General features: G+C 33.8%; 1 protein-coding gene across 6 annotated transcripts in view; it reads left to right on the top strand.

The window, feature by feature from the left end:
- The window catches only part of SLC36A4 (solute carrier family 36 member 4), a 155,450-nt gene extending 141,899 nt beyond the window's left edge, over positions 1–13,551 (top strand). For 4 of the 6 annotated variants that reach the window (XM_064365395.1, XM_064365396.1, XM_064365399.1 and 1 more), the window contains 2 exons: positions 1,999–2,168; positions 8,946–10,433. In XM_064365395.1, coding sequence (XP_064221465.1) covers positions 1,999–2,168; positions 8,946–9,253 — 478 coding nt within the window. In that variant the 3' untranslated portion in view covers positions 9,254–10,433. Of the gene's footprint in view, positions 1–1,998; positions 2,169–8,945 lie in introns of all 6 variants that reach the window. The other 2 variants (XM_064365394.1, XM_064365398.1) reach the window with 1 other exon arrangement.
- Positions 13,552–13,751: the final 200 nt, after the last annotated feature.

The raw sequence follows: 13,751 nt of genomic DNA, 5'->3' as shown, positions 1-13,751 counted from the left end.
AATAAAGTGGGCAAAGGGTATGAACAGACACTTCTTAAAAGAAAACATACATGCTGCCAACAGTCATATGAAAGAAAAAGCTCAACATCATTGATCATTAGAGAAATGCAAATCAAAACCACAACGAGATACCTTCTCACACCAGTCAGAATGGCTATCACTAAAAAGTCAAAAACACACTAGTAAGGTTATGGAGAAAAAGGAACAACACTTATAAACTGCTGGTGGGATTCCTCAAAGACCTTAAAACAGAAATACCATTTGATCCAGCAGTCCCATTACTGGGTTTATACCCAAAGAAATATAAATCATTCTATTATAAATACACATACATGCCTGTGTTCACTGCAGCACTATTCACAATGGCAAAGACATGTAATCAACCTAAATGCCTATCAATGATAGACTGGATAAAGAATATGTGGTATGTATACATTATAGAAGACTATGCAGCCATAAAAAAGAATGAGATTATGTTCTTTGTAGGAACATGGATGGAGCTGAAGGTCATTATCCTTAGCGAGCTAACACAGGAACAGAAAACCAAATACCACATACGCTTACTTGTAAGTGGGAGCTAAATGATGAGAAGACATGAACGCATGGAGAGTAACAATATACTGGGGCCTATTGAGGGTGAAGGGTGTAAGGAGGGAGCAGATCAGGAAAAATAACCAATGGGTACTAGGCTTAATACCTGGGTGATGGACTAATCTGTACAACAAGCCCCATGATACAAATTTACCTATATAACCTGCACATATATCCCTGAATTTAAATTTAAAAATCCTTACTACTTTAAGTATTAAGACATCAAAAATAAACTGAAAGACCCATTAATGTCGAGGTTTTTATTTACCAAAAGAAGAATATAATCCTTTTAAAATGATTGCATTTTTTATAAGAAAGAAAACACTCTTCCCTTTGCATAGGAATTTTAGGTGGGTAAGTGGAACTCTGAGAAGACTGTGGGAAGATGTTTCTGCTGATAGAGGACATATGTGTTAATCACTGCCCTGATGCTGCAGCACTCTGAATCCACAGTGTTCTCTCTGCTTTGTTACTTAAAAAATGCAAGATGATTTGGGCTTTTCTTTTGAATGTTATAAAATATTAAAAAATGTTTAAAGTACAGCACATTAATTTTATTATTCTGCTACCCAAAAGAGTGGATTCTGTAATGTTCCTTCCTCTAGGTCCTACAATTTTATGTTTTCTTTTCATGTCATTATCAACATTTAAAAAGTCTTCTTTTGCCAGACATAAGAAAGTTACTGAAGTCTTTATGAAGACATGCATGCAAAGTTTTGACCGGAAGTTATACATAATGTAGAAATCTAAAGATATTTATAAAACTGAAAATTGGTGTGCTGTTTTGAAGCGCTATATCAAAGAGATAAGTTAATTTGTACAAAAAAATAACAACCTTACCCAGCAACTCTATTTCCCTTATTTTAATGTAATTTTAACATATTGTATGTATAATTTAGAGAACTTTGCAAGTTGAAACCATTTAGATGCCTGCTTTTAGACTTAAGATAGATGACATTTCTGCAACTAATGACATACCTCTGGAGATTTTCAACCAAGAACTGTGCTTTAGAGTTTAAAATGAGTTTTTCTTCTATGTAAAGATCAATGAGGGTATGACTCAGGATTAAAGACATATAGTAGTCTCAATTTTTAAAAAGAAAGTTGAGAAAACATTAGCTCTTAAGGGGGCTGAGTCTAGTCTTTAAAATATTAGCTTAATGAAATCTTTTTACCAATATACCCCAAACCCTGGCATGCATGTTCAAGCTTTCCAGTCTTGTCAAAATGAATTATCCTTGTATCATCTAGAAATTTAGAGATCAGTTTGCCTTTTTATACACAAGCATTTGTAGTAAGATTCTCATTTGGTATTCTGGATTTCTTACTTACCTTAATATTAAAAATAAAGGAGGAAAGCTAAATTCACATTAAAAATGACTAAATTTTGAAAATTTTTTTCAACAGGTTGTATCAATCAGTGAAAATTCTGTATTCCTTTGGCATTTTTGTGACATATTCAATTCAGTTCTATGTTCCAGCAGAGATCATTATCCCTGGTATCACATCCAAATTTCATACTAAATGGAAACAAATCTGTGAATTTGGGATAAGATCCTTCTTGGTTAGTATTACTTGTAAGTATCATTATGTATTTATATCATCATAATTATTTTATTGTTGAATTTCTTAAAATGAAAGCTATGTAAGATGTATTTTTCAATATTTTTGGAAGAATTTTATGCATCCAGCTATGTCACTTTTCAGGTTAAAATTCTATTTTTCTACTACATAAGAAAAACACAAATCTGATCCAATCACACTTAAAATAACTAATGAAGTTGTTTGGAAAATTACATTACTGATGATTAAAATAACATGTACATGGGACCCCTTCCATTGTTGATACACATTTTATTTTGGTTCTAGTTTTCCTTAGGTTTTTAATTCCTGTTTTTGTATATTTTAACAGTTTACTTCTCCATAACTACCTACAAGAAAGTGTTTAATTTTACTTGTATTGGTTTTTTTATACTTTTAGTGGCTTATTTTCTTACTATTTGGAATTCATAATGGAGACTCATGGAAAGGGAGGTTGAGTTTGGTATAGTGGAAAGAGCGTAAGTTTTGGAGTCACACACATCTGGGGATTCAAACTCAAGCCTATCACTTGCTTGCTGTTGTCTTTGGGCAAGTTGCATGACGTTGTTGAGCCCCTCTTTCCTCAACTGTGAAATGAACATAAAACTTCCTTATGGCATTTTGGTGGGGTTAGAAATAATATTAACAAAGTATTAATAGCTGGAAGTTATTATGATTATTATTGTCACTATTACTACAGCTACAAATATACAGATGGTTGCACCAGCAAACTAAACTGAGATTACCTAAAATGATACTAGGGAGCAGATTACTAGTGTTCTGGGGAAGAAGCAGCTTTGGAAATTCCTTGTGTAAGATATTAATAACCATCTTGCAGGATTTAGAATGATAGAGCTGGAAATTCAGGGCAAGTCAGTAAATTGCATGGAGCAGCCTGGCATGGAGCTTGTGCCTAGATTTAAAGAATTGGGTTTATGCATTTTGTTTGAAAAGAGAAATGCAAAGCTGGAAAAGTAAATAAACTGTATTTTTCAAAGTAATTACTTAAATTAGTGAATTATATCACTAATAAGAGAAATCATATTAAGGAATGAAGTCAATAAGCCCATATTCTGATAACTAACAAAAAAAAATCAGTAGGAAAAAATATTTTAAAACATTTTGAACTTTTTTGAATATATCTTTTATTGATATTTTGGTAATGGCTAAATAAAAAGATTAATTTCAGTAAAAGTTTTTATCAATAGGTGTAAGACAATTCTATTCTGAAAGTATGTCCTCTTTTAAAGTTGGTAACGGAAATTCACGTAAAGGAGCTTGAGGGCAATGTTAAAAGGGGTTCAGATTTTTTAAATAACTTCACCCACTTCTGCACGTTGGCTGGCATTGTTATATTGAAGTTGTGAATCTGCTGAGGCATAGACCATACCACATCTGCTACCACGGGTTTGTTCCCAGAAGTCAGGGGCTTAGTTCATAGCACAGAGAACTGCAGCTTTTTCTGGGCTGCTGCTTTCTTTTAGTTAAAAGTCATTGGCCTAGCGTGGTGGCTCATGCCTGTAATCCCAGCACTTTGGGAGGCCGAGGCAGGTGGATCACGAGGTCAAGAGATCGATACCATCCTGGCCAACATGATGAAATCCCGTCTCTACTAAAAATACAAAAAAATTAGTTGGGCGTGGTGGCGCACACCTGTAGTCCCAGCTACTCGGGAGCCTGAGGCAGGAGAATTGCTTGAACCTGGGAGACAGAGGTTGCAGTGAGCCGAGGTTGCGCCACTGCACTGCAGCCTGGTGCCTGGTGACAGAGTGAGACTCTGTCTCAAAAAAAAAAAAAAAAAAAAAAAAGTCATTAAAGCTACTCAACCATATATGCCTTGGACAAAGAGAACAAAAACTATGTAATATTTCCCTCTGCTATATTGGGACGCATCACTGGACACTGAACTTCATTTGTGTCTTTGGCACATAACCTTCCAAATTAAAGTAAAAGTCAGCTGATATTCATAGCAAAACTGCTTTTTAGTCTGTTTTCCAAAGCACTTGAAAAGATCTGGGGCATGCTCTTTGCTGATAAATGTGTGTAGACAGTTGATGAGACCTTGTCAAGTTTGCAGAGTAGGCTTTGTGGTACTAGCGATGAGAATGGAGGCTCAGCCTGATTTGCATTGAAAATTGAATGTCTTTCAGTGTTACATAATCCTTTCCGAGTACTGAATCCATGTTTGTTGTATTGGTCTATAAAGAAGTGGACTTATCAGCTTGGATTATGTTGGTTGTATCCAAGTATCCATTTAGCATTTGAATCATGTTCTCAAAATATCTTCTTAGTGAACATCAAAAACTTTAGAAATGATTCAGACTCCTCCTGCAGGTTCCCTTTAGGTACTTACCTGGTATATAGGCACAGGCACCTCACAAGTGAGGGAGGAGGGAGGGTGGAAACCAGCTAAAGGTCACCATGGACATAAACACCTTTTATTTTAAAGGCAAACCTATACTATGAGCCATTAAATTTTTAAATGTGTTATAGTAAACACTGAGACCGTGTTTCAATTCTGTGTGTGAATTGAATCAACAAAATATACTAAGTACTATTTACTTCTGTTATTCTCTAACTTGATCATTCTACTGTTTGTAATTTTTATACAGTCCTTATTTTTGTAATTTATAGGACTATGACTATATAAATATCAAAATCCATAAATCTTTAGTAGTTTGTAGAGAAAACCCACTAAAATCCTTCATTTAAGTTAGTTGCATCTGCAGATTTAAAAAGTACCTTTGTGTATCCTGATATCATGTCTTAGAGTCAGTAGGTGTGTGGATAGCACCAGTAACTATTTGTATAATTAAAATTGATGTGCTAAGTTATTTTCTGCATTTTTTGGTTTTGACTGTAATATCAAGTGCTTTGTTTTGTGCTCTGATGTATCTACATTTACCCTTCAGATGCAAATAATGGACTTAAATAGGCTTTTATTTTAATATCAGAGGGAACTTTATGCACTAAGGATACATTCTTTTTCTCGCTATTTATAGTTTTGGTAAATACTGAATAAGTCTGATTACTACTTAATAGATCTATTCATAATAGCTGTCTGTAAATGACATAGTATTTGTAATGAATAAAACTATCCTTATCTTAAACTCTCCTTTGAGTTTTTAGTAATATGTGTTGGTTTTGGCTAAAAGTATATATACTTGTCTTCTTTGTTTACTAATAACATTGCCAATGGCGTATTTCAAGAGATTTTTACTTGCAAATATCTTTTGGTTATATGATGTTTAAAATCTGACAGATTTTAGGTGAGAATTATACTTCATGATTTCAAAGTATTTTCTAGATAGAAATTTTGTCTATAAATTCTAAAATGCCATAGTATTCCCCACATAGTTTTCAAACAATATTTTACTTGATTTACTAGTGACAGCTTGGATTATAGATAAACAAGGAAAAATGGATTCCAAATTGAAAGCCCCTTCAGAAGGTGGCAAGATTCTAGTCATATTTTTTTGGCCTTACCTTTTTGTTTTTTATATATACCTTAAGTTCTGGGGTACAGGTGCAGAACATGCAGGTTTGTTACATAAGTATACACGTGATATGGTGATTTGCTGCACCTATCAACCCATCATCTACATTAGGTATTTCTCCTAATGCTGCCCTTCCCCTAGCACCGCACCCCGACAGGCCCCGGTGTGTGATGTTCACCTCCCTGTGTCCATGTGTTCTCATTGTTCAACTTCCACTTATGAGTGAGAACATGCTGTGTTTGGTTTTCTGTTCTAGTGTTAGTTTGCTGAGAATGATGGTTTCCAGCTTCATCCATGTCCCTGCAAAGGACATGAAGTCATCCTTTTTATGGCTGCATAGTATTCCATGGTGTATATGTGCCACATTTGCTTTATCCAGTCTATCACTGATAGGCATTTGGGTTGATTACAAGTTTTTGCTGTTGTGAACAGGGCTACAATAAACATACTTGTGCATGTGTCTTTATAATAGAATGATTTATAATCCTTTGGGTATATACCCGGTAATGGGATTGCTGGGTCGAATGATTTTTCTAGTTCTAGATCCTTGAGAATTGCCACACTATCTTCCACAATGGTTGAATTAATTTACACTCTCACCAACAGGGTAAAAGTGTTCCTGTTTCTCCACATCCTCTCCAGCATCTGTTGTCTCTTGACTTCTTAATAATTACCATTCTAACTGGCATGAGATGGTATCTCATTGTGGTTTTGATTTGAATTTCTCTAATGACCAGTGATGATGAGCTTTTTTTTTCATATGTTTGTTGGATGCATAAATGTCTCTTTTTGAGAAATGTCTGTTCATATCCTTCATTCACTTTTTGATGGGGTTGTTTTTTTCTTGTACATTTGTTTAAGTTCTTTGTATATTCTGGATATTAGTTAGCCCTTTGTCGGTGGATAGATTGCAAAAATTTTTTCCTATTCTATAGTTTGTCTGTTCACTCTGATGATAGTTTCTTTTGCTGTGCAGAAGCTCTTTAGTTTAATTAGATTCCATTTGTCTATTTTGGCTTTTGTTGCCATTGCTGTTGGTGTTTTAGTCATGAAGTCTTTGCCCATGTATCTGGCCTTACTTTGATGCTACTAAGTATAACTAGGTGAAGCATGTCTCCACAAATGAGTATCTTCCATGAATTTTGAGGTTTTAATTATGTTTCAGAGTTATGCTTATAGTTCCCTAGAGAGCAAAGTTAAAAGCCTATAGCAAGCATCCATTAGATGAAGAATCTACTTTATAAAGTATTTCTACTTTAGAGTTCTTTAGAGCTAGTTATTTCTACTTCTTTAGAGTCAGTTCTTTCATTTATAAAGGGTTATGCCACTTTAGCCCTATAGGTGTAAAGTTCAGTTTATAATTTCAAAGTAGTTTTTAAAGCTTTAGCTTTCATAATAATTTGAATACAGAATGATAAATAATAACTTCTGGTTATATGAGGAACATGATGGGAATTTAGTTCCAAATTGATCCCACAACCTCCTGGAAAATATTGAGAGCCACAGAAAGAATAGAAAAAAAGAAAACATCATAAAATAAACATTAAGAAGTAGATAAACCAGTATATTGAAAATTGAAAGCTAAGTTACTAACGGGACTATATATATTCAATACATGGTATAATTGGGTCCCCAAAGAGGAACTGTGGTGATATAACCGCCATTGGTAGCAGTGGTGATATAGTTGTCACAGCCCACATAAGAGCAAACACAGCTGTTATTTCTGGTGGCAACTGCAAACCCTCAACAAATCATTTAACAAAACATTTAAGGACAAATAAAGAAGGAAAATGTCTTAGTTTTTGCAAACCTTCTGTTGATGCATTTTTATAAGATCAAGAAAGCCCCAGACCAGAACTTGCAGAAAACTTGTCAACAGTTTGGAAATCTGCTGACAATAGCGGAGGACTATTTTTTTTTTTTTCATTTTGAAGTAATTTAGACAGAAAGGTTGTAAACAAAAGTAGTTACCATAAACCTCTACTCAGCTTCCTCTGATGTTCACAGCTTCTATAAACACAGTACAGTTATTAAAACCAAGAAATTAGCATGGATACAATGCTATTAACTAGTTAATAGACCTTATTATAATCTTGCCGGTTTTCCCACTAAAATCCTTTTCTGGTCCAGGACGTAAGACATCGTTCCACTTGAATTTAGCTATCGTAGTCATTTGTCTCTTCCAATATTGACTGTCCTTGACATTCTTAGTCTTTCTTGACCTTGACACTTTCAAAATGTCAGTAATTTTGTAGAATTTCTTGCAATTTGAGTTTTTCTGATGCTTTCTCATGATTAGGTTGAAGTATTTTACTTGATTAGGTTGAAGGATTTTTAACAAGAATCCCACGGAAGTGATGCTGTGCACTTCTCAGTGTATCACATCATAATATCAGTGTCTTATTGGTGATGTTAATTGCGCTACACACTGGGGTCTGTTGGGGGGAAATAGGGGAGGGGACAACGGGGGGTGGAGAGTAGGGGAGAGATAACATGGGGAGAAATGCCAGATATAGGTGACGGGGAGGAAGGCAGCAAATCACACTGACACGTGTGTACCTATGCAACAATCTTGCATGTTCTTCACATGTACCCCAAAACCTAAAATACAATAAAAAAATAAAAAATAAATAAAATGTTAAGGTGGTCTCTTGACATATTTCTCCACTGTAAAGGTACTAGTTTTCCCTTTATAATTAATAGGTATCTTGGAGGAAGGTGTTTTGAAACGCTGTAACTGTCCAGATCTCACCCAGTTTTTGCTCGCTAGTTTCAGCGTTCTTCAATGATGCTTCCTGGCCAGGGACTATTGTGGTGTCTACTTAATGTTTTTCTGTTTCCATTGTTCCTTCTATTTTGATTAATTGGAATTCTACTTTAAGGAATAGCTATCTCTTCCCTCCCATTTATTTTTATCCCACCACTCCACGTTCTGTGCAGTATTGAGCTGTATTGGCAGGCAAAGTAATGCAAATGTTTTGGAAATAAACTATCAAAACTTCTTTGCCCAGAATTTTAAAGCAAAAAAGTAAAAGTTGTTTTCATAAGAAACTGTTGACAAGTGAAAGTCTACAAAACGTCACTCTATTTTGGTCTTTCTGTCTCTTTCTAGCTTAGAACAAAATACGGCAGATTTTTTCCACAGGCAGTAGTTTAGTAGTCCAACTTTCATTAATTATTTTTAGTAATTACTTTCAGTATTGAAAATACTGACTTCTAGTATTCATGTAAGTAACAAACATTTAAATAAGAAAAATACGTATTTTCATTTTCTAGGTGCCGGAGCAATTCTTATTCCTCGTTTAGACATTGTGATTTCCTTCGTTGGAGCTGTGAGCAGCAGCACATTGGCCCTGATCCTACCACCTTTGGTTGAAATTCTTACATTTTCTAAGGAACATTATAACATATGGATGATCCTGAAAAATATTTCTGTAGCATTCACTGGAGTTGTTGGTTTCTTATTAGGTACATACGTAACTGTTGAAGAAATTATTTATCCCACCCCCACAGCTGTAGCCGGCACGGCACAAAGTCCTTTTCTAAATTTGAATTCAACTTGCTTAACTTCTGGTTTGAAATAGTCAAAGCAGAATCATGAGTCTCCTATTTTTGTCTCATTTCTGAAAATTATCAAAATAACTAGCAAAATGCATTGCCATATTCTTAAAAATGGTAACAAACTCCATTTTCTTTTGGCACAATATTAATATTTTGGAAGTAATTGTAACTCTTTACGAATAGTGGTAAACCTATGACAAATCCTTGGTTTTAAGTGTTAGCAATAGTTTCAAAAAATTAAGTTCTGAAAATTGAAAAAAAATTAAAGAATAAAAATGCTTCTATTAGTCTTTCATCTCAGTAAGAAATAACCAAGATATCTCTCTTTTATGCTATTCTTTTGCCACTAACTTGAGAAGGGAATAGGACTTCAACAATAAGATAATAAAATAAGAACATATATAACAACAAGGTCTCTCCACATCATCCCCGTGAATGCCAGAGTAAACTTCATGGATAATGTACAAAAAATAATCTCAGTTACGGTTTTATTAGTGAGCCAGATAATAATGATTAGCTCCCGGAAATATAGAAAACTCTCATTAACATAATGTAAGCATCAGAAAATTGTAAACAATAAATTAATATTATATTCTATCAGTGGTAGTTGATCTTCATAATCAAGAGGCACTGTTCAAGAACCTGACTTAGTGTTTCAATGAAATTTGAAAAGGGACTTTGAAAGTTATCCAGTGAAACTCCCTTATTTTTCATCAGAGGAAGTGGAGGCCCAAAAAAGTTAAGTAACTTGGTCAAGACCACTCAGCTGTGAGATCAAAAAAACCTAATCTCTGACTCCCAGACCAGGATGTTTTATTTTTCACATCATATCCAAGAAAAAGAATAAATTATGTTCAGCTTAATTTTAGTCTTGAATCTATTTAATTATATTTTAATACTTTGAAGGTGAATGTGCATTTTTTAACAGTATATGTGACCTGAGCAGAAAATCAGGGAATTCTAAGAAGTCTCACCCTGGCCATGTAAACCTCAGCAAGAGAAAGAAGCTATGTTATTTTAAAACAGAATACAGACCACTTGCTGTTGAAAATGCTGGCTAGTTAAATGTGTGCCCAGCTATGATAGTTGTGGCTGGAGCTTTTTTTTTATTGTTTCATTCCTTTCCCGGGTTTTGTAGGCACCATCTTCCCAAATGGCAGAAAATAGATACCTCAAATAAATAGAGGATTTGTGGACTCTTTCCAGCGCGGTGGCTTTTCTTATCACAGCCTTTTATTTATTATGAGCAAAATAAAAAAAAAAATCAGCTGGGTGTGGTGGTCCATGCTTATAATCCCAGCTACTCTGGAGGGTAAGTTGGGAGGACCACTTGAGAGGCTAGGATCTTGAGACCAGCCTGGGCAACATAGTGAGACCACATCTATATAAAACATAAACATTTTTCAAAAGTTAGCCTGACGTGATGGTGTGTACCTGTAGTCCTGGCTACTCAGGAGGCTGAAGCAGGAGAATCCCTTGAGCCCAAGAGACTGAGGTTGTGGTAAGCTGTGATCTTGCCACTGCACTCCAACCTGAGTAACTGAGGGACATCTCAACTCTTAAAACTAAAACAAACACACAAAAAATGCAATAATCATAAATCATAAAGGGATTCATGCTTAGAAAAAAATCAAGATAATAACAAACTGCCTACTAAATATTGAGACACTGTAGGCTTCTTTCAGAGGAATAAATTTCATTATTCCAGATTTTTCAAGCCCAATTACTAACCAAGATAAAGAATCTCTCAGTTGTTGGGGAAGGTGAAAACTATTGAGAATAGAATGGTCTCCCGACTTAAAAAAAATTCATACTTTAAAACATGAACTGTTTGCCCAGGCCGGTGATAGTCTAGTTTGTTAGCATACTATACTTGAAGGTACATCAAGATCACTATAGTTTATATATACTCTATTTTTATATGTAAATGTTAACTTCATTCAAATATTTCTTGCTTATATCATTAACTGGTCATCAAATACAATCCTAAAGATATATCAGAAGCTTTATTTTGGTACAAAGTCATAAGAATCAAAACTGTTAACCATTCACGTTAGGTATCACCAGTAATTGTTTGAGATACTTTTATATCAAATCTGTTACATTGAGCCGTTAGTCGTACTAAGAGAATGCAGAAGTTATAGGAAAGTGAATCTTCATTGAAACTAATATTGCATAATCTTGAATTAGATGTTTAAAAAACTTTGTAGCTTGATATAAAATGAGTTGAAAATTACTATTTAATAGAAAGCAGCATTAGGTTTTTTCCACCTGTTTTCAGATAACATTTCTAGTCTATATGTGTTATTTTATTTTTACATTTTGGCTCGTTTATTTTCTTCATGGAATTCATCAAATGCAATGAAATTTGCATAATTGATCATAGCAATAAATAATTTTTAAATTCAACACAAATATATCTTGAGTATATTGTCAACTAGGCTTCCTTCCCATAAGAATTGCTAAAGGAAGCCTGGTTGATAATATCATTCACTAAATAATGAATATTTTAAATACAAGAAAAAGTTGAAATGCAGAAAAGAAGAGGGGCTAAAAAGGAAGAAAGTTTTAATTCTCAACAAGAAACACTATTTAGATGGAATGTGTAAATGTATCCTTATTAAGGGTATTTAATGATTTTTTTTGTGTGAAAATAACCAGTGGGTAATTTTTTCTCTGAAAATTTAGTTTTAATGAGTTGTAAAATTTCCTAAAGATTTTGGAGATGATATTTTGATTATACCAGCTCTTGCTTTTATTTTGGGAGCCTGGAGAAATGAGTGATTGCACCTGTCAAATTTTGTATCCCATCGCCTTTGGATCATCACATTGTGACTAAAATGACTTCAGCATTTTGTCGGCCATGACAGTGAAGAACTCTTCACTGAAAGTTAATCAGTTGCCTGAGAGCCTTTTCTGCCACTGAGGGGGAAGAAAGGAAAGTTTTATTTACCTCTAATGAGCTCTGTTCCGACTCAGTTATCCCTGTTCCTTTATACCCAAGAGTTTAATCAGTATCAGGGTCAACTTGTCAAAACGCTAGTTCTCAGACATTTTTTTCGGAGGATCTTCTTTTCCCCACATAGCCAGATTTTTTCACAATTAAGAAAATAAGAGCTACAGCATATTCTTGGTTAAAAACCAGTTTAGATGGTGTTACCAAATGAAAACAAGTTGTATTAGCAAATGCCACATTATATTTAGTCGTATTCTTAAAGCGATTTCTGCCTCTTGCCTAGACAATGCACTTACGTATTTACAAGCATTGTATGTCAGTGTACATGTTTTGAATTTCCTAACAGTGTCTCATCTTAGCAGTTTCATAGTAGTTACATAAAGTCTCTTTAACTGCAAAGTACTATAAAACATAAAGTATTATATTAGTGCCATTTCTGCTGTGGCAAAGCACAAGTCTTACTGTAGCTTATGTCTTCTCACAGAGTTGAGTACAGCATCTGAGTACTAGATTTGTTTACTGACAGTATACACAAATTAGGTCTTGACCTCACTTCTTTTTTCATCTGAAAGGGAGAAGATTTGAAATAGAGCTAATGTAAATAATAAATAAATTTATTTAAATGACATCAGTGGTTCAATACCATCTGTTAAGGAATAAAATAATTTGGTAAAAATACAGAACATTGATAATATAAAATAATGACTTTTTAAAAAATGAATCTGATCTTTTTGGCTCACTTAGCTTTCCTCAATAAGAAAATTTGAGAAACTTGGATCGTAAAAGTATAGTAATATATTTCCTAACATTAAATTCCTGGCTGTAATAGTTAATACTTTGCCAGCATTATGGTTTGTCATGTTTATGCCACTGGCACTTACTAGGCTAAACTTTGATTAATTTGGACCTAAGAGATAAGGAAACACGCTTAACAAATGGCTAGAAATGCTATTTATTGCCCTATGATAAGTGAAATGGCAGATCCCTCTGATTCTTAGAATTTCATGTTAAAATTAGCTAGTTCCTACATGCATGAGTGCACACACACAAATCAGTAATCTGTGTGAATTAGATACTAATACTAATTTACTATTTAAATTGGGTCCAGAAGTTGTTTTGAAAAGAACACACTAAAAATACTTCATTAGAGTTTTCTTTATAACAAATAGAAAAATACATGTTTACATTCTGGATAAATTAGGCTGTGGGTTGACTTTTGTTTTTCAAAATGATTTTGTTAGTTTGAAGATGAAATATCATTGCATTCAAGTCAATTCTTTTAACATTTTTCTTTATAACAGAATATGAAAAAAAATCTGTCTTAAAATAACTTTTCTGAATTTTCAATAAAATATTTTGCTTGCAGTTGCCTTTTAGATAAATTTTTCTTTTATAAGGTTAAATGACATTGATAAGTGTCATAAGCTAAAAATGGCACTAGTATAATATTCTCATAATAACATTTTAATCAGTCTTTATGGTTAATTCTCTGTTATACTGGAAGTTGATATTGTGTACTTCTAAGATTTAAGAGCAGATGTTGATTAAAAATAAAAGGAAAAACT

The sequence above is a fragment of the Aotus nancymaae genome, unplaced genomic scaffold (genome assembly GCF_030222135.1).
Source record: "Aotus nancymaae isolate 86718 unplaced genomic scaffold, 86718_ANA_hifiasm-v0.15.2.pri h1tg000059l, whole genome shotgun sequence".
Taxonomy (NCBI): Eukaryota; Metazoa; Chordata; class Mammalia; order Primates; family Aotidae; genus Aotus; species Aotus nancymaae.
The sequence above is the reverse complement of the archived record's forward strand: the minus strand, read 5'-3'. Positions and strand labels throughout refer to the sequence as shown.